Source organism: Bombus vosnesenskii, unplaced genomic scaffold (genome assembly GCF_011952255.1).
Source record: "Bombus vosnesenskii isolate JDL3184/JDL3185 unplaced genomic scaffold, Bvos_JDL3184-5_v1.1 scf7180000016279, whole genome shotgun sequence".
In the NCBI taxonomy this organism is placed as follows: domain Eukaryota; kingdom Metazoa; phylum Arthropoda; class Insecta; order Hymenoptera; family Apidae; genus Bombus; species Bombus vosnesenskii.
The window spans coordinates 1,675,310-1,700,206 of NW_022884348.1; the positions used below are offsets into that span (position 1 = coordinate 1,675,310).

Genomic DNA, 24,897 nt, shown 5'->3' on the forward strand with positions numbered 1-24,897 from the left:
CGTTCCTGTTTATGATATCTACTGTAAAAATACGTTTCGTTTATTCGAACTACGTATCGAAGTTGGTAATGCCTTCGGTATAATAAGCAATTCGGTCATTAACGATCGATCGGACGACGATGGTCTGTTCTCCTGTATCTTTTAAGTCCTACCACTTTATCACGTCCAAGATTCCATGGATTATCTTCGATCTTCCTCTCTCCTCTGTTTGTTCACCTACTATCACGCAAATCCGACAAAGTTAATTAAGATCCGATCTCAGTATCAAATATCATTGATACTAAACAACAGTTGAAACAACTTTCTGCGTTTCATCTTCTATAAAATTTATAATTGTTTACGATTACAATACGATTCTAAGTTTGCTGCAACTTGCTACCTCTAAACAACGCAGGCTCATACCCGACTTATCGTTTATTTCTAAAATATTAAACGATCATGTTGATTAGCCCGACATCTCGAATCTAGTTCAATTTTAACGCTTCGTTCAGCAGTCTCGGCTATTATCCGATATTCCATGTGTCTCCATGCGAAATCGACGTTGCCGTACAAAATCTTTGTTACGCGATCTTTTTTTAACTTTATGTTCATTTCCTGCGTGTATTATATTTACTCGTTTGCCAGCGTATCGACTTTCTCAGAGGGTGTTATCTGTTAAGCAAATAAAAAAATAAATAAATAAATGCTCGCCATTTATGTGCGCCACGATGAATTTCCACAAGTAAACAAACATTGCGTAGAGATCGGTCTTTAATCCGTTTCCCTGAGGAGAAATCGTCATTATTGAGACGTAACATATACTGTGATTGTTCACTATACATGTATTAATCAAATAACATCTATCTATAAGAACACATAAAGGTTATCAATGATATAAGGAAGAAGTTACAGCGAGAAATAAAAGAAAATTTACATACGTCATCGTACATCGAAACATTACACAAGAAACGATTGTGCGTAGAATCTAAAGTTCAATGTACAGTTCGTTCTAAGAAGACAACGGGAGTGTGGCGATTTTTCTCTCATTTTTCTGGCCAGTGCAGTGTTTCGGAAAGGAGAACGTAATACGTCAATTTGCACTAAACAATTTGACGGAGATTACGACGACATTTAAACAGTGGTTATTCGAGCGTTATTACATTAACTCGTATCCTACTTAGGTGGATTTTTCAACTTCGCGGGTCATTAAACTTTTGTTGCGATTAATTTACTACGAGTATTCTCCGTTCTCGGAACGAAGCAATTGCGAAATACATCATTTCAAAGGCGGATATTCAATTTTATTTGTTTAATAATTTCAAAAAATGTGTTTTTAACGAACTGAGAACTTGACTACCTTTATTTCTTTTAGCTTCAACTTTCACGTCTATCTGTCTATCGTACATACTTAACAAGGAACTTGGAAAGAGAACATTCGCAATAAATAAATACTACCGAAACGCAAAACGATACAAACAAGTGAGTGTATCGTTGTTATCTTCCATATCTTATTATCCTCCACGTCCATTATTCGATTCGCCAACTATATATGTACGTTTATACGGAATCGCTAATCGACTTGTTTCTTAGATTAACGCGGTGGTCGTCAACAAACTTGCCACAATCAAGCCACTTGCATAGCCGCGCACCAGGATATTATGATGCAAGCTGTATATCAACTTAATCGGTGTTAATAGAGTCACATTTGCATCGCAGTAATCTATACGCTCTGAACGAGCGTTTAAACGTTAGATTTTTAAGAAAATTGAGATTTGTGGTAATTGGAGTATAATAAAAAATTGGTATACGCTATCGCGTTTCCTGTAAGATACGTTCAAATATTTTTCTCTTTCATTTTTTTCAGATACTTATCAATTGCAAGAAAAACGTTGACCCAGAATGCAAGATTCCGCAAATGTATTTGTTACATTCTAAATTAACACCGGGCGAATTTTCATAATTTTGGTGTTTTACATTGATTTGTATATCATAAGTGACTTATCTTCGTGACTACGTTAATTAAATACAATGTTTGTAGACAGTGGTTTATTTAAGAATATATACGGCGAAAGATAAATAGACATGAATATTTAATGGCGTTCCTTTGTTTTCTGAATATATAAAAACCTGGACGTGTTTAATATTTGTACGTAGCAAATATCCGCGTTTTATGATTGTAGTGTGCGCGTTAATAGCTGCAGCCACGTGATAATTCATATTCGGATCGTAAAAATGATAATAACAGTGAAAGTATTTTTCTAACGTCTAATTACGTATGTGAAATGTAAAACATATAATTACTTGAATATATTATCCAAATGATTTTTTTGCCTATAATATCGTATTGTAATTTCTTTTGCAACATGAATATGTTGCTCTCCTTACTTTACCGTCGCGAATGTAGCCAATCTCTATCAGTACGAATGTGGACACTACCAGACACTACGAGTAATGGTAATAGGGTGGTCGAGATGATGGTGACAACGAATTCAGGTTCGATAACGAATCCACGGTCCACGGGAGGACTAGTAACAACGTGCCACTCGATTCGAGTAACTTCCCGATAACTCAATCGGCAATTCGTCCAACGACTCACTAACTGACTAACTCTAACTCTCGCTCTAACTCTGTCAAGCCAAAAGAGGCTGCCTCCCGTCCCCGCTTCTCGGGTTAATCTTTGTTTTAAGGAGAGCCATATAATCATTTCATACCTCTGTCAGGTACATGTCCCTCCCGTGACTGTGGCTACGTCCAGTGACTCGCCATGTCACTTCGAGCCCAAACCCATCGTCATAAAGTCAGATTGGAACATTAAGACTATTTCTTATTTTTATTACTTAAGGGCGGCTATAGTAAAAGTCTGGACTAGTGTATTGGGGTTTTCCCAACATTCCGGACGGGAAATCCCGCTGTCTTTCCCTCTCCGACATATATATTTGTATGTTTGTATGTTGAAGCAATAAAAATAAGAAAATAACTTCTAATGTTCCAACCGGGCTTTAGGACGGATTGGGGTTTAGGGTAACCTAACGGGTCACCGGACGTAGCCACGGGTACGGAAGGGACGCGTACCTGACAGAGGTACGGAATGATTATATGGCTCTCCTTAAAAACAAGGATTGACCCCAGGAGTGGGGACAGGAAAATATAAGGACGGTCTCATTAGGCCGAGGGAGTCTTTTTTCGTGAGTGAGTCGCTGTATGAAGTGCGGACCGAGTTATCGAGAAGTTACCCGACCCGATCAGTACCCGGATACTTGCCATCCCGTGTGCCGTGGATTCGTCACCAACCCTGGAGCCATCGTCGTTCGCGTCGGGAGTACTTAATTACCTCGTGTAACCCTGCTGACTGTCCCAATCACCTTAGCGTACTAAATCGCCCTCGCGTCCTACCGCATCCATAGCTGATCGTCGAGGAGATACAACGGCCGCTCTCAACCTTACACCCGATGACACTATATATATATATGACAATAGTCATATAGGTAATTAGTATTTGTAATCCGATAATATTGTCAGTATAAAATGTAACGTCGATTATTCGAGCCAATCATGCGAGAACGAAGAAAGTTGAAAACAGTGAAAGTGCTACTAGTATCCGCAGAAGAAACTTATAAATTAACAGTGATAAATATTAGGGAAGTAAAGTATGTTATCGAAGCTCGTTCACAACGTGTAGGTCCAATAACAGATTTCACTAGTTGGACAGTTTACTGTAGTAAAAGAATAAAACCTCTAATATCGTTTTTTATGACAGAGAGTTTCGAAATGTCGAAAAGAAGCTGATTGAAATTATCAAAGAGACTCGTATGGTTTCTCTTCGGAAGGAAATTTACATATTTTAACTGATTATCAGGTAGAAACGAAAATTATTCTGCGCTATTTTATATTATATCATATTTACATTTACCTCGAAGATTTAAATTACGATAATCTGTATGCTAATCGAGTATTAGCATCGATAGTAAATACAACATTCCGTATCGGACGATTTCCAAGTTTCGTTAAAAAGAATTTTATCAAAAGTATCGCCTCGATACTCTTATCTGACCTCAAAAAGAAAAAATCATTCGTATATCATTGTACATAAGCGTCGTTCCTTACTTACGCTTGTTTATTTTATAATTATCCCGTCAATCGAGAACAAATGTCAGCGTCAAACGTTAGAAAGATTGGAAAAATTGCTAAAAATCGAGCTATCTGATCGTCAGAGAGTCTCGTACGGTGTTTTAAGAAAGAAAAACGATATTTAAATTGAAAAGAGCAATTTTATTCCATATCGATTTCCATTATTTTTTAGTTACGCTTGCTTTGAATATTCATTTGAAAATAATCATTCGCCAAAACTATTAAATCGCATCTAGTGTCTATACATTTTCTAACAAGAGATATCCACGAGCAACCGTTCGTTCTCCGTGCGACAGCAAGGCGATTCGCAATTTCACGGGCTCGTTAGCGGCAAATTGCAGCGATTCCCCGTCGCAAAAATAGATTTTTAGCAAGCGAGGCAATCGACCAGAGGGATCGGACATTTCGGTGGCAGTTCGCGCGTAAATCCATAGTCGTTTCTTCGGATCGATCTAATGCCTCTTCTATACATTCACCTTACCGTTAAATATTTACGCTTTGCTATGTACTGTACTCGATTTGGGATAACATTGAACGAGAATACTATCGAAGCGTATAACAAGCCAATGATAAATTAAGGGATCGATAAACTATACATATTTTTATCTGTAATAGTTTCATAATTGAATTATATTCTATATCAAAAATAAACGAGTTCCGGCAGGATATTTTTCAGCCATAGTATATGTACATATTGTATATATGCAATATATTTCTGTCAGTGCAGTTGTGGGATAAAAATACGTAACAGTTCAGCGCAGAATGATCGCCGCTACCTGAACGTTTTGTCTCGTTTTGTTCCGTCTCGTTCTTTATGTTCGCCAGGACCGCACGGAAAACGCCAGGCGATCGCCAACATTGAGGCGGCGCGTGTAAAGTTAAGCATCGAAGCGGAGACGCGCGGCCAAACGATTCAGTTTCGCACGAGCAAGACGCGCAGGCAAACGGTGCCCTCGCATTTTAGTTGATCGCCGTCACTCGCGCACGACGCATGGCCAACGCAGTGCTACGTAAATCTTAGACGATACAATTTGTGGAAATCATTTTATTAGAATTTTATTTTTACGATCAACTGTAATTACCACGCTTTCACCTTGCTTCGATCTTCGTAGTTCTATTCTTCTTACTCTCTTTCTTTGTTTTTCTTTTCTTTCGTCTAATTGTATTCCGTTCATTCGATTCATCGACATTGAAAATAACATTCGATATTATACGTATCCGCGCTTCTTTTTCCAGGACTTTGAGAAATTAATTTCTATCATTGACGTTTTACGCGATTTTCGCGAGATTTTCGTCGAGTTTGCGTAATTAAAAATTTGATTGGTTCTGAGAATTTGACGCGTTGGTCAGGTCTGAAGTCTATTAGAGATATCTTGGGTTACTGAAAATCGGTAATCGATAAAGGTTTGAAGAGGAGAAATCAGTCTTGTGTGCTCGTCTTGAGATACATACCGATGTGCTTGATGCGCGAGGGCTGACAGCAAATCGGAGCGAAACTCAAAATCGCGCGATCGGGAGAGTATCTCGAGAAACATCTGTTCCGTGCGGCGTGGGAAAGAGGTGAGAGAAACGTTTGTAAATACTTGCTCAACCTATTTTTAAAATCGATTAAGGATTCACCGGATTTTTATTTTGTTTTTGTAGTTTTATCGAGCTTCTGCTTTGTCTTTTTTATTTCTTAATAAAGTTAAGATCAGTAGATAGTTTAGTCAACTAAACGAAAACACGAAATTTAATAAATATTCTAAACGTTCACCTATTATCTTTGATATCGTATCTTTATCGTTTTGAAAAAGTATTTGAAAATATTTGTCTTTTGGTTAATTTAACGGAGCACGTGTAATAACTTAACGAACAAACGTGACAGAAAAAGCTTATAAATTCATTCAAGTGGTTTAAGAAATAAACCTCGAGTTAATTATCGTTAAAAATTTCTTGGATAAAAGAATCTTCCTTTTCATCGACACAAATGAAACCGAAAGAAAAATTAAAAGTTATAAAATTTATAGCAGTGGGTGGTTTGAGATTATTCCATGGTAATTCCTTTAATGCTTTGTCAAATAACGTCGATTAAGAAGATAACGGAATTGGTTAACCATGTTTTCTATCTTTTAAAATCCATCATCGCACGTGTGTGTGTGAGATTACGAGACTTGAGCAATATCTTAAGCACGTTTCTAATATTGAAGACATTCTATCAAAACCGCGTTATTCTAATGCAACATTAGTGCATTATAAGTATCACTGCTAGGTCTAGTACATTGTAACTTAATAGGACTTGTATTTAATTTGCTAGAAATTCATTGAATATGCGTAGCAAAAAACTGAAACTCCATTCTGTTCTTAATATCAAAACTGATATTATGATATTTCCAAAGAAAGAAATTAACGACACTTACATTTTATAACTTTTTATGTAAGATAGAAATTTATTTTAGAAATTTCTTCAGGTGGTTTTTTTTCGGAAAAAGCAGACTCGTGTATGAGTATATACGTAACACATGTTCGCGGAAAGATCAAATCACACGCAGATATCGATACTTGCTAAAAATATGCTCTGATAATGCCGATACCGCGGGAGTTTCTCGAGAAACTCTCTGTTAATCCAAATTATACTCGCGTTCTATTTCCTGTATCGAAATTTATTTCTATGTGATGGAATGAATCCACGCTGGATGTAAGCTCGAGTCCGAATGGGGAAATTTTCAATCATCTTATCGGAACCACCGAATTCCTGTAAATCGATCAAGAAAGACAAAAATCAATGTGTATACTTATAATATTTAACTTCTATCTGATATAGGCATATACATATATGTAGATACTGAAATTTTATGGATAAGTGTAACGTAAAATTGTCTAACTAAGCGATAAATAGAAAAATTCGTATTCCTTTTAGTTAGACGGTAGTTAAAATTATCTCGTTAAAAAATTCTAATATCTTTTTTGTTGCTTGAACTTGGATAAGCGTAGTTTAGAACTATCTACAGGCAGTAGAAAAAAGAAAATTCTTTTAAACTCGAAGTTAGAATTAATTCGGCGTTAAAAGTTTCTAATACACTTGTACTTCTACTTTTTCAATCACTAAAAATGAAACTTAGCGGAATATTTATTAAAACATTCGAGTATCTAATTTTCTTGTTATTTGTACTTCGATAATAGTGCAACGTATAACGTAAAATTATTTGCACGTGACGCACAAAGGTATTCATATTGTTTTTAAACTCGAGAATAATGGAAGTTAACGTTACTATTCATTTGTCTTTGTTATCGTTTGAACTTTGCTAATAAGCGTAATGTAAAATTACTTATATGTTAAGTTATTATAACATATAAAAAAGTCGATTTTCTATCCTTTTATCGTTTTAATTTAACTCACGTAGAAATTATTGTGATATTATATTATCAATAATTGTATTTGAACGTTTGTTCTGCTTGTTGCTTGTGGTCGGTTCACCAACACGTTCACATTGCATTAAGAATACTTGCGTTTTCAGCCATTGTTTAGCTTTTAACTATCCGTACAACGGTCGTTTTTGCGTACTCCGAAAATTGTCGGAAAACTATCAACGTGAATCATTCCACACACGTGTCGGTTGGAAAGGCGCCTTGACGCCTACGCGTTTTCCTACGCGTCCGGAAACCTTGATTTTTTTACACATTACACTCGAATGAAAGACAGTCTGCCAATTTTCCACGCGACGCAATCTGTATCACGCTTTTCTCACGATACCTGCTTCGAGATAAATTATCGTTAAACGCGGGAAACGCTGGAAGTGAAGAATTTTCAGCCTCTATACAAAGTTGCAGTTACATCTGATACACGTTATCGCGTGTATCGATGATAGGTACATTATAAAACGTTATATATAAATACAATCAATCTTAATCAGATTTTTATCCGTCAAGTATTACGCGTTCATTAAGAAATTTTGTGAAAACGCGGATATTGCATTGATTTGATCGCATAGATGCATTAAGGATGCGTACGAGTTTCGTAAGAGAATTTCGCCTGCAGTGTTCAACAGTTATAGCTCCGGGCAATTCAGGAGCAGGCTGTTTAGGTCATTTTTTTAATACAGGCCGGAGGCATTCTGGTGCCTTAACAGAACAACGGGCCAAAAAATATGCGCAGTTGATCGGACTGCAGCGACTGTAGCCAAATGTAATCGTGGACGAAGTTCAATGCCGCGTGGACTTTCACGAAAGTCGAGATCGACCGAGATCGTCCCCGATTTTCTTCTCCTTCTCTCTAAAAAAATCTCTATTTTATCGATTTTTTCTTGAAAATAATCTTTCCGAACGCTTTCACGATTTTTGTTCTTGTTCTTATGTTAGTTTTACAACGAGAGATGGAGGAGATGATAAAATGGAAAAGTCGAACGATAAATACGATAAATAGTTTTATTTAGTATAGCTGAACTATGGTACGTGATATTTTAAGTAGGTTTTTAACGCACTGATTAGTTTCTTAACGATTGAATTTTGTTGCCGATGATCTAAGACTTTTTACAGTTTCTTAAATTAATCGATTGTTACGTTAGATAGATACGTTGTACGGGTTGCCATTGATTTTTATAAATGTTTTCCTGTTTGATTCTATTCTTCTTCGCGGAAATGGAATACAAACAGTGACCGTTTTATAAGGATTATACGAATGATTATTATTACAATTTCTTTTGGAGGTATATTAAGTTTATTGAGAAGACTGCTTTATATATTGCAATGGTAATGGATGGTGCATCGACGAAAGTTTGTCTGTTCGCAGTGCAATCAATTGAGGCACGCATTTAACACGTCGTGGCATCGTCGGTACTTTTGCTTCTATCAATGTCTCTCATTCTCGACTTGGTATTCATTGCGTTGCACATGTGGTACAAGACGAGTATAAGGTGCTTTGTGTAACAGCTTGGACGAAAATAATGACGAATATGTATAGACTGGTTACACTGAAAGTTTTACGTTAAAAAAGTAAAAAAGCAATTAAGTTATACGTTTATCTTACTAGAATATTTTTCATTACACCGAAGCAATACGTAATATTTCGAGAAAGAAATCATCTTATTCGAGCGAATCGTTCATTTGACATTTTTATTGTAAAATATGTTGATTCGAGCGCGACAGAGAATTAAAATTCTTTAAATAGCACCCAAATGCTTGATTTACAAATATTTTGAACGCAACGTGTTAATAGCAGCAACAAATGACTTTTTTATTGAACATTAAGTGAGATAGAAATTAAAATGTCACTTGGTGTTCTAATAGTTGTGTTAAGTATTGCAAGAGAAGCGTGTGTATTATTCATCGACAACTAGAAACTTGAAACTAGAAGCTTTTATTTCTCTCCCACGAAACTAGTTAACATTTTACGGATCAGTGCATATTTGCATGGCGCAACTTATGTTGTATAGCTCGCGACTATTATCTGGTTGTAAATAATGTTTGGAAGTAATTTCCTGAATTTTAGATAAGTTTAAGTAGTTTCGTTAGCGGCGACGTACAAATTTGAATCGACTTTACTTTGACAGAACAAAATGTTTCAAATAATATATCGTCGAAATAAAGTATCGTCCTATATAGTAGTAGTAATTATACATATAAAAGGACTAGCAATAATTTTACGTAAACAAAGCAGCTATCTAAAGGTCGACAATTTTGATTTTAACGTTTCCTTTTCCTCGATAAATATTCACGCGAGTACATATTTACGCGTAAGTCATATCCGGTGCTGTCGACACATCGAGTATTTAGCATTTATCGAGTAAAATCTTTGTTATTGTTTTCAAATATTTGTTTTATCTAACAAGAAGACGTTCTTTAGACGATAGATTTATTAAGTTGCATGCTACTTTTTTCAGGGACTATTAGCATTTCCCCATTTACGCGATACGAGGTTCTGATACGTGTTATCGTTCTTCTGCTTCCTGGTCTCAATCGTAAGATTTTGAAACAAAGAAGAAGGGAAGAAATTTTTTATCACTGTTAGTAATCGAAATATTTTGTTAACGTTGAATTTTCGTTAAAATCTTTCCGGTCTAATCGTTAAATCAATAACGGTCCGTTGCATAATGATAACTAATAAATCGATAATTGATCGATGATTATTTGAATAGACGTTTATGTTTTTGTGGAAGAATCGTTTTTATTGTATATGAAATAGAATTTTGTAAGAAGTACGTTTCTAATTATAACTATAATCGTTCAGTTTTCTTAATTAAACTCGTTGCACGTTGGCTCACAGTAAGATAAAATAATTGAAACTGTTGCTTGATATATGCGCATATTGATATGGCTTTACATATTGTAATAGTTGGGAAATCCATGTGAATTTTCCTTGTACAAATACTAGAGAAGTGTGTCGCAGTAATACCAAGCCCCTTAGTGTTACTCAGAAACACTAACGTGGAAGAAATAAAAAAGTTATGCCTGATCGATGGACAAAGAGATCGTAATTTTATAAACCAACATTGTATTTGACAAGAACAACGAATAAAAGAAGACGAGTTGACGATTGTTACATATATATATATATATAGTATATATGATAGTACATATAGAAAGTGATATACTCATGAGTAATTATTGTTCAAATTATATTATTACATTAAGGACTTGACAAGTTGTTTGTGTTTTTTCCAATCCACTTAATCGTAAGAGATGATTGTACTATCTTAAGTAGACAGACTGCTTCACCTAAAAAGCTGATTAAAATTTTTATGTTCTGTCTACAGTTTAACGATAACTAATATAATTAGAGATACGATAGGGAATTAATCGTCTGTCACGATATCGTATATACAGAAAATTATTTATGGTGCCGTTTTTTACGCGTGATTAATTAAGATAAACATGACATGACATAATCCTATTGTATTGTTTTTTGTCTTATCTACGAAGATCAGCTGTATTTACGATAACGAATAATATACAACCTGAAATATTTGTAATTTCGGACGAAACAATTAGAAATGAAATTATGGGAACGAACGAGATTAATGCGAAATATATTAATTAATTATAGTTACGCAATACAATAATAATGAAATATGTTTTCTCATAGTTCGGAGGAAGAATGAGAATCGTTAGGAAAACAGTGTTTAATCTCGTTCGTATACTTTGTACTATGTTATTTACCATTGCATCATTATTGACGCATTCCTTATGCATTAGCATATCGAAATATTTTGTAATTCGATGAATCTCAGAAATTCCGCGCTTTTTACAATGGATAAATCAATGTGTGTTTAATACAGCGGAGGGTTGACTAATGAGATTTGTCTAACAAACAGTGGTTCAAGGCAAATTCCTAAGTTGTAAATATTTTAGTGACGCAAATACTAATCAAATAAATCGGGTCATTTCTATTAACGACGTTGATCATAGTCGATCGAAGAGTTTATTGAGAGATTGGGATAAAGTTTTCCTCTTCTGGATCTAGCACTGATAGAAAACCGTGCGTTTATATCCATAAGCCTACGTACATACAAAAGAGGCATTTTATTAAATAAATTTTACAAAAGGCAATTGCAAATTATTTTCTCGTAGCTTAATAGTATTCACCTTGGCAAATCCGTGGCTCGTACGAAAACATGCCGATAGTTGCGCAAATCCGAGCATAACCATAAATACGAATTCCATCTTACCAATTCGTTAATCTTTGACAATTCCTTCTGCGAGTTGGAGAAAAGTTTTACAAAGAGCGAGATAAATAAATAAAGAAGAAAGGTGGTAAATTGTAGGGTGGATTTGCGTGCCGACGCGAGCGAAAGATTGCAAGTGGTTTTAATCGTAATTAGTATCCTGTGTACAGTGTATAACAGGAATCAAGGATGGTAATAAGCGAATGTGTGTTGTGGTAGGATCGCGCGAGCCGCAGGTATTCGCGATTTTCTTTGCTCGGCAGCTTTGATCGTTTTTCCTTTTGCTTTTCCTTTCCCCCTGTCACGACTTCACCACAGGTCAATAACATTCTGTCCTTCTGACTGGCGACTCGCATTGTCTCGACCGCGATTCTTGGCGCCACCGATGAAATTGCGAACGCGATATTCGCGTTACGTGGACGCGCGTATAATTAACGTTTCTGCATCTTTGGTAATCGGATAACGTTCGATTACGCGCTCGCGATCCATGGGCGTTTTAACGAGGCCGGGACGCGCGCATTGTGTAACGTTTAGGCTTAGATTAGATAGTCCTAGTTTACCGAGGTTGATATTCCTTGTTACTACAATTCAATGCAGATGCGATATCGAGTTCCAAAATTGGTCATCGAATGAACGGTAGACTGCGGATTTTTATACAAATTCGTATCTTCGTTATACGTTCTTCGACCTTTTGGAATAAGATAGATTTATCAAATGGAAATTGTTTAAAGGGGATTTGCACCAGGATTAATATTCTCTTTATTTTCTTCAATGTTGCGAGTGATGAAACGCTTTGAGAGTATATGTACATATTATTGCGAGATAACATCGATCTGTTATTCAATTTCTTCTAGATTCAGAGTAATTTGGAGATGATAATCATTCTGTTTGTGCAAAATTGATCGATGTATATCGATTGCCATTTATGCTAACAGACGAAGATTCGAATGATCTTTATGAACTTTATGCTACAATTTAATCGATTCCTTTAAGATAAAAACAAAGATTTCGAAAATTATTGCAAATTTTGAAACGAATATAGAAATTTTGTTGCGACGTTAAAGAACAATCATTACATATACTTGGACGCACATTTTCAAATATCCATCGTTCGTATGTTACAGATAGCACACATTAACGAAAATAAAACGTGAACGAATTGCAAAGAAAGAAAATAGCTGCAAAACCAGGCAGTGATATGAAGAATACGCAAACCAACAGTTATGGTATGTCAATTTGTTCTATATTTAATATTAATTCTATCTCATATCATAGAGCATTATATCGCATGGAAAATTATTCATCAGTGTTGGAAGAATTAAATACTTACAACCTTTTTTGGATTATACGAATATCATATCTCGAGTAAACATAGATAATTGTAGAACAAACAAATCGCACGCTACAACGTGATATCTATTTTAAATACCTGTAGTACAAATTTGCGAAATCCTAATTAATCAACGTAATTATCTAATTAACAATAAGCTCTTTAGATCTTGATAGGGATAATTTCTTCGAAAAACGTACATTTGATGTATTCGACCTTGCAGATGTTAAAATCTGATATTTAGCAAATATTTAATAGCAGAAATTGATCTGACGTCGTTTCTTAATTCTTTCGCGAATAAACAATTTTTGATTTATGCCAGAAGTTTCATTTCTATCGTTCATTCGTAATAAAAGCACATTTTTCTGACGTTTTTCTTTCGATCGAACTCGATTAAAGCTTATTTTATAGCATCAATTAATTATTCTACTTCTTCCTCTCGAATCTCTCTCTTCTAAATAATTTATTGTTTCAAAGTAGGTTGCTTTTGCAATTCTATCAGGTCAGTCCCAGGGACTGCACGTCCTCGGGTACGAAATTTATCGGTAGCGAGAGACAATGACTTCATTATCGAACCGAGCGTGCTGCACTTCTCGCATAAGAATTTGTTCGCTGTATGTCGAAACGAATCGATGATAAAACTTGAAGGAAGTCTTTGATCTAGAAAGACGTTAGCAATATGCTCCGAGCTCCGACCTTTCCAGTCGCCCAAGAAGGTAGATAATGTTGTGTGCTCTGGAAACGAAGGCTGATTTCCACTGTCTCGAGGTTACCGTACATTTTACGGTTCACATGGACTTGTTGATCGGTTTTTCTGTTCGAAACTGGTTTTCTCGTCACTTGCTATACTTAAACGTAATAAAGGTTAAAACGGCGTGAACACATTATCGAGGAATCTTGCTCCCGTTTTACCGAGAAGTCATTTCGACCGAGCAGTATCCTACTGGAAAATATTATTTTACGGCGACCGTCAGGAAACGCGGATTAAAAAATGTTCATGCTGTCCAGCTGTTATTAGATACGTTTATATCGCGTATCGAATCGTTCAACGGAGAAAAATGATAATTTCGTATCCAGAAATAAATATCTTTTTGCAGAGAATATTTCTGAGAAAGTATTATGTACCGTAAACTCATTGGACACGTGTATACTTATTTTCTATGTCAGGGTTCTTGAAAAAGATTAGATTTCTGATTCGATGCGTGTAATTTATTTGTCTTCGAGATATAGAATTTTTATATCTTTTCTATGCTAAAAGTGCGTTCTACCGTAGTCTAGTGTAACCTCATTGTAGATATTTGGGAAAAGGTACCATTATTTCTATGTAGTTCGAAGCATTTTATGTCATTTAGTAACTTTTGCATTGATTATATCGTTTCGAAAGTATACGTAAAAGTGTGTGTGTGTGAGTTGAAAAATTAACAAAGTTATGACTATTTGAGAAAAATAGGACTCGCGCAGCTGAGGATGCATAGAAGAATGATTAAAAGCAATTTTCTCAGAATTATGTTTTTTTCTTTTTTGTTACTTGATGAATTGATTGTAATTTTTGTATGCACCTGTCGTAGTTACAGTTCATGTCAGAATTAATTTGAAAATCTTCTTCTCTTCGTATTTTCGCAGTCGATAAAAGATATAAAAAGGAGTATAAAAAGCCGATTGTTGGGCTATCTTTTTAATTATCTCTTTAATTTATCTTTCCAATTATTGACTTGTTTCCTTCTTTTAAAAATCTCTAGTGCTTTTTTCCGCTAATCAAAACGACTGATTCATAGAAGTCACGAGCGACTCGATTTTGATTAATAATTTTTCTTTAGTCTTTCTTTAAAAGATGTTGAAACGTTAGCAGTAAAGTATCAACGAGAAAATTGTACAGGTTTCCTGTAACAAATGTCCCAAGGAAAGGCTACGAAACATGTCATACAGTAGAATATTTCTTTAACACAGTATTTTCGTCATACTTAATATTTATACGTCTATATTATATCATATATTTTTGTCTATAGTAATGACATTCATACGTACACATAGCGAAGTCACAAAGTCGTAACATAGTTTTCAACATTCATGTTATTTAACACCTGTCGTCAATATTATCAGTCTTCTTCACAAATCAATCAATACGTCAAGATATTTATTTGTATGTATCTATTAATTACGTATTATTTACGAAGCATGTTTTATGGTTGTCAAATGCCTACTACCTTCGTGTTATTTGACCGTATGTGTATAAATATGTACGACTGTATGAAGCTGGTAAGAACGCGGATAAGATAATGTAAGAACGTCTGAAACTATCGTGGTGCAGTTAGCTAAATCCTCGAATTTATCGATCGCAATTCTACGATAAACTTTATTTCTTCATCGTGCATTTTTCTTTTATTTTACGCAATCTTACGTGCAATTGCACGCAAAATTTGTAACGCGTATCAGCTATCGTTAGAAAAAATATAGAAAATGAATCAAAAGTGTGAAATATATGAATCTGCTCGATTATGTCTTCTTCCTTTTTCACATAGTTCGTTTATATAAATCTCGCACATTGAACGCATAATAATGAAATAAAATGTCTTGCGAATGAGCTTATCATAGGAATAGCTGCAAAGTTTTTGGTATCGTTTTGTTTTTTTGTTTTAACTTAACATTTAGAATGGATCGTATTTCTTCTTGTCACGTTGCCAAACTGAACAAGTGTCGACAGTATTATGCAATAATACGATGACTGAAACCGTATTGGTATGGCAATTAAACTTGTAACGACATCGATATCTGGTCTTGAAAGATCATACAGGTGTGCAGTACTTTTAATTTGTTTTATTCGTAATACTAATTATTCCCTCGATGATGAAAGAAGACATGGTATTGAAACTGAAATATTTACTTTCTATCGTAATGGTCGATGTGACTGTAAACGATCGATTAAAAAATATTTCACTTTCCTAATAATTGAAATTATGTTCACATTTAAAATATCTATTCTACTACAATGCGTATCAAAAAGTAGAGTCTTAGATGGTACACTTTAATCATCGAATTGTATGAATCATTGGTCGGGGAACTTTGCTCAATTTTATCCGGTCAAAGTTCGTGGAAGGAAAGTTCAACCGGTTCATTGCGCAGAGCAGATGAATAAATATTAATTGCAAGTTCATGTTGTTAGGCGTAGTGATATCAGACGGGAAATATTCTTTGTTTTACGAAATATCAAGTTCGTGTGAAACAGAAGTAACGTGAATTGATAATACGAGTTGAAGTGAAACTAATTAAGATGTGCAATTGATTTAAATAAATTGAAAGAGGATGCGTTTATACAACAAGTAAAGAAGTAAATGTGTAAATAATACAAACTCGTATTAAAAAAGCGTACGTTTTCTTAAATACGAGCGTATTATAAAATGATAAGTCTAAATATAATAATTCCTCTGTTATTTCTTATCTCTTGCTTCGTACTTCGATTCCTTTACTCTTACGAACTAGATAATAAATGTGTAAATCTAATTTATAATTTCATAATGAATTCGGAATGTGATGCTGCAGGTACAGACAAATTTAAAATGAAGTTGAACTTCGGACGTAAAAGGGCAGAACTAATTAAAAAATATGAAATCCGTACAGATTCGAAGTTTTTATATATGTATACACTAAGATAATAGGATGATAAATTTGAAGAAAAATCAACGTTCGTTACCACAATGTAATTAAAACATAGATAATGCAGAAAAAAGTAGCCTTAATTACATATAATTGATTATGGTATCGGAGGATACCGATTATTAACTTAGAAGATACCTCAAACGTCATTTTTATTGCAACTGAAACTTACGTTATATTAACTATGTTTTCTAATTTACGAAATCTATCGTTCTTCAATATATGTAAATACTATACGCGAATACTACTTTTTACAAAGTATCGCTAGAATTTATCGATATCTGGAACTGCAAACTAAAATATTTGCTTTCCTCCTTGTCATTCAAACTTCGATTTGCGCAATGGTAAACGCGTGTAATCGCGACTTTACAACATTCATTATGTCTAATAACACTAGACACTGATAGATACAAGCATCGAGCGTTTCGAGGTCTGACATATCTCGACTTTATGATTTCACCGTCACGTCGGATTATATTTTCCTGTATGAACCGGTAATTATCATATACACCGTTGTACTCGGTCGCGGGGTCATTTTAATTTTGTTAACTAATGTGGACAATGCCTGAACGTGATCGTATCTCATTTTCACGCGAAACCGCTTTGACATGCAAAATATGTGTAAACGAGCGTGTCAGAGTCACGATAAGCGTGTACCGACCAATCGGATTTCTCTCTCCGGCGCACACCCACTTGTTGCGCAAAATCATCGCGTAAGTAAGTAGACGTAGTCGACGTCGCATCGACAACGCGACGGTGTTTGTCGTCAAGGAGTGACGAATACGAACGATCGATCTACAGTAAACAGTTTAATTACACGTGCTGTCGCTTTTTTCCCTTGACGCGACGTTTATCTCATTGGCGGTTACTACCGTACGTTTTTATATCGATCTGCAGGAAATCCTAGTATGAATCTATTCAGTAAGATGAATTTATCAAAGACGATCAAAATGTACCGTTACACGCGTTAGTACGCGGATACTATACATTCGCTGTATTTGTTGCTTCGTATTTATCGAGGGGATGAATTAAACACTGTGTCGTTTATTCTATAAAAATGTGAACCAGTTATCGTAGCTTGAAGATGCACGAACAATTTCTTTCTAACAATGGCATTTAATCGTAGAGTAGATTTTAAAAAGAAAGTGATTATCCTCGTCGTTTCTTAAATTCGCCGTGGATCACTTTTTTATATTTTTTAATGATATAGAGCTAGTGTTGTGTCCGAATATTAATGTAAGTAACAGTACGTACGTCGTGGTTTTGTAGCTAATTAGACGTTCTTGTTTTATTAAGATGTGCGCAGTTCGATTAATATTGTGTCTTCGAAGACAATCGAGAGGCGCCTACGAATATGTTAAACATCGTGTTTATGTAATTCATCAAGCCATCTTGATCGTAAATCACATGGAGGATTTGATTAAAATCGTTTATTATGTGCTTGCCTTTGACAACCTATGCGATTAAGCGTCTTGTTATTAACTTAAACGCAATCGTTTATACGTTTCATAATACCAACTTACAATATCGCTGCGAGAAAATAGATGATATATATATATTAAAGATTGTAAGGAAACGGATAATTTACGTTGGCGAAGAAACATTTAGTAGAAGCTGTGTAAACGATATTTGTCATGTTGAAGATCATGTATATCGCTAAATTATAAAAGTTTAGGATTTTCTAGAAAGCGAACAACGATGATTGCTTTTTAGTTGCACGTGCGAGTATTTAATTATTATTATCTGCGTACGTAATGCTTCTTTTTTTAAACAATCATCAACCGAGTCCCTTCTCATAACCGGGTGGGGAGGGCTGAGAAAGATAAACTATTATTAATACACTTTTTAATTGTTTCGTGTATCGTTACGCTTTTTTGGATGTTGATTTTGTCTACACGAAGCAATAAATCAATGATACAGGAGACAGTAATAAGAATCTCTTGCCTGTCGACTGTGGATTTTTCAAAACGACCCTTCATTTAGGATGTAAATTAAGGATACCAATAAAATGTTCGTATTATACGCTGTTAACTAATTTTTAGAAAATTGTTGGTATATATAAATCATAAGATAAAATTTAAAATTACAAGAATGGAAGAGATTAGAAGAATTTTAAAAGAAAGGGTGATTCTAGTTTGTTGAAAATTGTGTTGCAATTGTGTTTTTCTTATAAGAAGATGACAAATTTCTGGTAACCTATAGACAAAGGGAATCGTATCAGCAGCTGATTAAATAGTAATTGAGCAACATGAACTGACTACTCTAAGGACTACACAACAGGTCAAAATCATTAAAACAACAATTAATCGCAATCTTCGACTCTTTTAATTATTAGATTGAGTTAGCCTTCGCCAGAGATAAGTATTTTCCATTAAGTAATCTCTATTTATGTTTAGCCTCTTTGATAAGCGTCTAGTCGTACGATTCCCATTGTCTTTAATTGTGTTCATCGTTGGTTGAAGCGATTTGCTAACGCAACGCACGAATACATTAACATACAGATAAAATTGATGTGCTTTATTGATCTGCATTAAAATAGGATTGTCGTAAATTACGTAAGATATTATATTTCAATTAATTAATGGAGGATTTGTTTAAATTAGTGTAGTACCGAGGAGAATCCCGATGAACTACAGATAAAAATAAAAGTGCTAACGGGCCGGAAAAAATGGGAAATCTCAATGGGGATATACCTGTGGCCCTTTACGCCATTGGGTAATTAAATAAGGTGTACTTGACCGTGGTTCATCCGCATCTATGGAACACATGTGCGTGCTAGGAATATCAAAACCGTGGTACGAAAGGTAGCTGTTAGTTGTGAGAGAGTTGCGAGGGAGTTGCGAATAGTTGCGGGTTAATCGTCACGCATGAGTTGTCGAGTCGTCGTCAGTTGTAAGTTATAAGTTGTAAATTGTGAATTGCGAATTATCAATTTAGTTCTCTTAGTTATATCGCATTACTGCGTTGAATAACCATTTAGTTTCCTGTTTACATCACAATAAATAAATCTGTAAATATCACTAACCAGTGATTTCTACGTAAGTAGTTTCGATAATTCCAATAATGTTGAAATTAGCGATTCCAATAACATCTCGACGTAGATATTTTTGGTTGATTCTTTACGCATATCTTGAATTATATGTGAAATTTCAAGTAATAATTCTTACATAAGACATCTTTTATCTTCGCTTGAAGTCAACGTTGTTAAGCTGTTTACGTTATCTTGTTTAAATCTGTTTTATGAAATTATGACATCACTGATGACCTATAACTGAAGGGATCTTAATTTATTAGTTACCATGATTCTTATTTCGGCACGATGAAATGAAATTTCTGTAAATGTTATAGACTAATTATACAAATTTATAGACATATATTCACACAAAGCATAATAATATAATTGAAAAGTAAATAATACATATTTCACGCAAATTATAAAAAGTATACAAATATTCCTATTCCTAGTATCTAAAATATCTTCATTTTATTGTGTAGCGGAAGTGAATGGCAAGCAAGTCTCGAATGGTAAAGAAGAGATTGTCGACATTGGTGATGAGGTCGATGCCGTGCAAGAAGCTATCGGAAATCTTGGCAGATGGCAAATATACGTTTGTCTGGCAATTTCTCTGGTCAAGTTCCCGATCGCTTGGCATCAGCTCGCGATCGTCTTCATGGCGCCACATCAAAATTTCAACTGCACCTCGCCAGCACACACGGAAACGTCTAATCAATGCGTAGTCAATGTCAATGGTACGTTGGCAGAGTGCACAGAATGGGAATACGACAGGAGCACGTTCACTGAGACAATAATATCGCAGGTAATTGTTGAAAGCTTGTTCACCTAATTAAGATTTTTTCCTTCAGAGAATCGAATGGAAAACGGAGGTAATCGTTGCCTTAAATTACAGTGATGGAGTTAGGTTTTTAATGATTCTTTCTTGCTTATTACTTTGTTTAAATAAACACGAACGTTACGCGCCGTTTATGTATCTCAAATGGAATAATTAATCGAAATATACGATGGATTTTTAACGAGACAAAAAGAAAAGAAACGATTTATATAGATGCGTTTGACGAAGTTATGTCGTGTTGGGTAAGTGGACACACTCGATTGGTATGTTTTTAATGTTGGTAGTTTAGCGTTGTTCATTATGTTATGATTGCTGAAATTATATTTAACATAATGCATAATTTAGGGTATAAATAGATACGTAAAACAAGAGAGCGAGAGATTTTGCTTAATGTGTGCTGGATTCTTTTTAATCGAAATAATTCTTTAGAATAATAATTATAGTTATGTGTAGGATAATATAGAAAAAGAATAAATTTTCTTGAAAAGCGTTTGTTAATACGTACTACGTATTATCAATAATATAATTTGAAATGATTCATTTTTGAACTTATTCATATTTAATACACCAAAAAAAAAAAAAAAAAAAAAAAAATAGAAATTTTGTCATAATCTCTATTAGGTTGTTTGTTACAAGAATAGTTGCATGGATATGGAAAGAATTATTATGATTTTCTATTTTCTTGATATAATACGTATAACCGTTCATTTTTTTAAATTACGATAGTTTTTTTTTTATTATCCTTTAATTGGAATGTCTGTTCATTTGTAAAAATTATTCTAAACGAATGTTTCTTTATGATTACGTTATTTCAGTGGAATTTGGTATGCAGTCGAACGCATTACGCTAATATCCAGCAATCTATTTTGATGTTTGGCGTACTTTTGGGCAATATCATATTTGGCAATATAGCAGATAGGTACATATACTATCGATTCTTTTTTCACGAATCAAACTTTGTATCTTGTCAAATTTGAAAGATCGAAATTTATTACTCTCTAAATTTGTCATTCAAATTCAGGTACGGTAGAAAAATGCCGCTGATGATAGCAGTAGTTCTTCAATTAGTTTCCGGTATCGGATGTGCTGTCGTGCCATGGTTTCCAGCACTGTTATTAATGAAATTGCTTAGTGCTTTAGCTACTGGAGGTACTATGGTTACCAGCTACGTCATTTGTAAGTAATAATTTAATATTAATAAATATATAATCACATACACTGTTATTTAAGTTCTTCGTTGCAATTTGGATACTTCTTCGTTGAAAATTTCATTCCAATATAACACTAAAATTTGTATACTGTAACGATTTTTAATTTATAGACAATGTAATGATAGTTATAAATATTTAACAGGTATGGAGATTGTTGGAACACAATGGCGCGCAGCCATCACAGTACTGTATCAAATTCCATTTAGTTTGGGTCATATGTCACTAGCCGGATTTGCATTTTTATTTCGTCACTGGCAACATCTTCAAATCGCCATCACATTACCCTCTATCATTCTCTTAAGTTATTGGTGGGTCGTACCTGAATCTCCTAGATGGTTGCTTGCCTTTGGAAAGCAACGAGCAGCTTGTAGGATTTTACAGAAGGGTGCCAATATTAACCAAATTAAAAACAAGGACATTCCAGACATGGTCAGAAAACACTGTTTGCAGCAGGTAAAATTTCTAAATTTCTGTTTGATTGTAACGACACCGAAAATTTTATTTTTACTCGTTCGTTGTCGCTTTTATTCACACAAAATTCCCACGAAACTTATATTTATATCATCCATTATTTCCATTAATATTCGATGTTTTTACAGAATTCCAAACGATCACATTTGGATTATAAAGCATCGTTCTTGGACCTGTTTCGCACGCCCAACATGAGGATAAAATCGCTGTCGATTTTCTTCAATTGGATCGTTTGCGGGATGGGGTTGTTTGGAATGTCTCAATATATAGGACAAGTCGGTGGAAATATATTCATAAATTTCACTGTTTCTGGCGCCATACAGATACCTGGGAATTTCGTTGCTTGGTGGGCAATGAACAAACTTGGTAGAAGGATCACCTTAATTTGTAGTAACTCGATCGCTGGCGTTGCGGCTCTTTTGCTCATCATTGTCTCAGATGGTACATATATTCGTTTCGATTGAACGTTTTTCTAAATGAGTATTATCAAACAAAGATCACAGAGCAAAGATATGATAAGTCGAACTTTTATTCTTTATAAGGATTTCGTTTATCATAATTCCTCGAGAGATAGGTTCTTTTCGCAGCCTATCATTTTTCGTTCACGTGCTAAAAGTTCACATTCCGTTAAGTGGACTTTAGAGGCAGGAGTTCATTTAACGGGGCACTAAGTAAAATTTTCAATAGAAAGAAGTTCCAGTAAAATAGGTGCAGATGAATGTACTGTAATTCCCAATTAACTGAACTCTTATCACCCGAATCTAACTGTTTGAACGTGAACTTTTATCATGCGGAGGAAAAGTAGTAGCGATAGGTAACGAAGGATTCCTAATAAAAAAAAAAAAAAATGATATCCTTAATATTTTACAAAACGTCGTAAGTCCTTTACTAATTCCCTAAAAACTTGCATTTTTGAACCTTTAATAAGTTGGTTTCATGTCACAGCTACGTAAATATAAGTACTGAAACATAGTACTCATTTCTATTTTAACCAGTAAAACAAAATTTTAAAATCAGAAAATCAATAAAAATGGTCTTATCGTATATTTCCTCTGTTATTTTGATTTTTAACGAACCAAATGATTGTATTTTCTTTATTTTATCGATGCACGTTTTACTTGTTGCAGATATCGCGTGGCTTCGATTAATTCTAGTCTGCTCGGCCATCGTTGGCATGTCTGTCTCTTTCACCACTGCTTATCTATTTTCCGGTGAATTATTCCCTACGGTCATTAGGAACATCGGTGTGGGTACCAGCAGTATGTGCGCCAGGATAGGCTCTATTTCAGCACCCTTCATAGTATCTTTGGTAAGTTCGAGGATAAGAATGTGAGATTCGCCTGTTAACGAGTTTATTGTGCTCGCGAAAACAGATACTGACGGCGGTAGATGTGCTCAAATGAGATAACGTGGTATGGTACTCATAGTATAAATAGTAAATAGCAAAGTATTCGTATTTAATCATTCATAATGTGATTAGTAGAAAAAAAGTTCTCTTTTAGAACGAGTTTCTTTATGTTCTCAGAGACCGAGTATATTTCATTTTTACAGGCCATCGATAAAGAACAAATTTTTTATTTACTCAAACCTTATGTTTTTCGTATATTCACTATTAATGAGTTTTCATTAATTTCTTAAAGGATCACCTTCAAACTTGGCTTCCACCAGCTTGTTTCGGGATCCTTCCACTCATCGGTGCCGCGCTTTGCTTTTTATTGCCAGAAACAGTTGGATGTACACTGCCAGAGACGCTCGAAGACGGCGAAAATTTTGGGAAGTTAGTGTAATTTTTGATACTTTTAGGATACTTAATTCTCAACAGCTAAATCGCGGACTTTTGTACATTTGCTTTTTATTACATTTTAAAATACTCTTTTTGGTATTTGTTATAGGAAGCCCCATAAAATAAAGAAGAATCCAAAAGATATTGAAGCAGAAGCGGCACTTTGAACGAAGACTGAGATTAACTGTTATTACTTAGAGATTATTAAAAAAAAAAAAAATTAGGAAAAAATTGCGTGGAGAAGTAACAAAATCGGAAACGTGGCGTTTTATAAAGAAATTAGCTGTATATATAAATGACACTGAGAGCATTCCGCTTTTTTATTTATTATATTATTATATCCACAAATTTATCGGTGTTTCTCTTCACACGTATCGAAGCACACCGATTTCATTTTCCGACAAATTTTTTACTTATTATTAATAGCTGATAAACTAAATCAGTATATACATTTGTTCGTATGGAAACAAAACTTCTTAATAAAAGAGTAGTACAATTATTCTAAGGCGCCTTAAAGATGTTTTTGATATCGAAAATTTTATAGAATCGAAGAACGTTACTTACTGGCGAATGTAACAACTGCGAGTAGAGTGCCTTATATCATTTGTATGCAAATGTCTAAATAGATCATATATTTTATAAAAGTGAAATGTTATTTCTCTCCGTCCTTTGCAGTGTTCTTCTTCTATGTATAAAATGTAAATCTGCATAATGGTACAATAACATTAATTAATTCAATGTTAGTGAAAGTGAAACAATTTTTTAGATATATGAATGTGCGCCATTTGGTACATATTGGTATTAGTTATTTTAAGTAATTTCATAATTTTACGATTTGCATTGAATAAAATAC

General features: G+C 34.5%; 1 protein-coding gene and 1 long non-coding RNA gene across 3 annotated transcripts; both read left to right on the top strand.

Moving 5' to 3' along the window:
• The first annotated feature begins 935 nt into the window (after positions 1-935).
• LOC117242815 lies at positions 936-2,316 on the top strand. Its single transcript, XR_004495338.1, has 3 exons — positions 936-1,458; positions 1,570-1,756; positions 1,844-2,316. It is a non-coding gene; the product is annotated as an uncharacterized LOC117242815 (long non-coding RNA).
• A 2,699-nt stretch (positions 2,317-5,015) lies between these two features.
• On the top strand, positions 5,016-24,688 carry LOC117242818 (organic cation transporter protein-like). 2 transcript variants are annotated; one of them, XM_033509775.1, is made up of 10 exons: positions 5,016-5,667; positions 12,872-12,973; positions 20,224-20,546; positions 21,395-21,498; positions 21,601-21,755; positions 21,933-22,243; positions 22,390-22,702; positions 23,389-23,570; positions 23,902-24,038; positions 24,154-24,211. In XM_033509775.1, exons 2-10 carry the CDS (start codon positions 12,946-12,948, stop codon positions 24,209-24,211), a joined length of 1,611 nt encoding a protein of 536 aa, XP_033365666.1. In that variant the 5' UTR covers positions 5,016-5,667; positions 12,872-12,945. The 2 variants fall into 2 exon arrangements, with proteins under 2 accessions (XP_033365666.1, XP_033365667.1); XM_033509776.1 differs by lacking the exon at positions 5,016-5,667 and having other exon boundaries at positions 12,946-12,973; positions 24,154-24,688.
• The last annotated feature ends 209 nt before the right edge of the window (positions 24,689-24,897 follow it).

What these genes read in the sequence shown, in the direction of transcription:
- LOC117242818 (XM_033509775.1), top strand. Translation starts at nt 12,946, where the DNA reads ATGAAGAATACGCAAACCAACAGTTATG. An exon ending in TACGCAAACCAACAGTTATG is followed by an intron (nt 12,974 to 20,223) that starts GTATGTCAATTT and finishes TTTATTGTGTAG; the next exon opens with CGGAAGTGAATGGCAAGCAA. An exon ending in GGTTACCAGCTACGTCATTT is followed by an intron (nt 21,756 to 21,932) that starts GTAAGTAATAAT and finishes AATATTTAACAG; the next exon opens with GTATGGAGATTGTTGGAACA.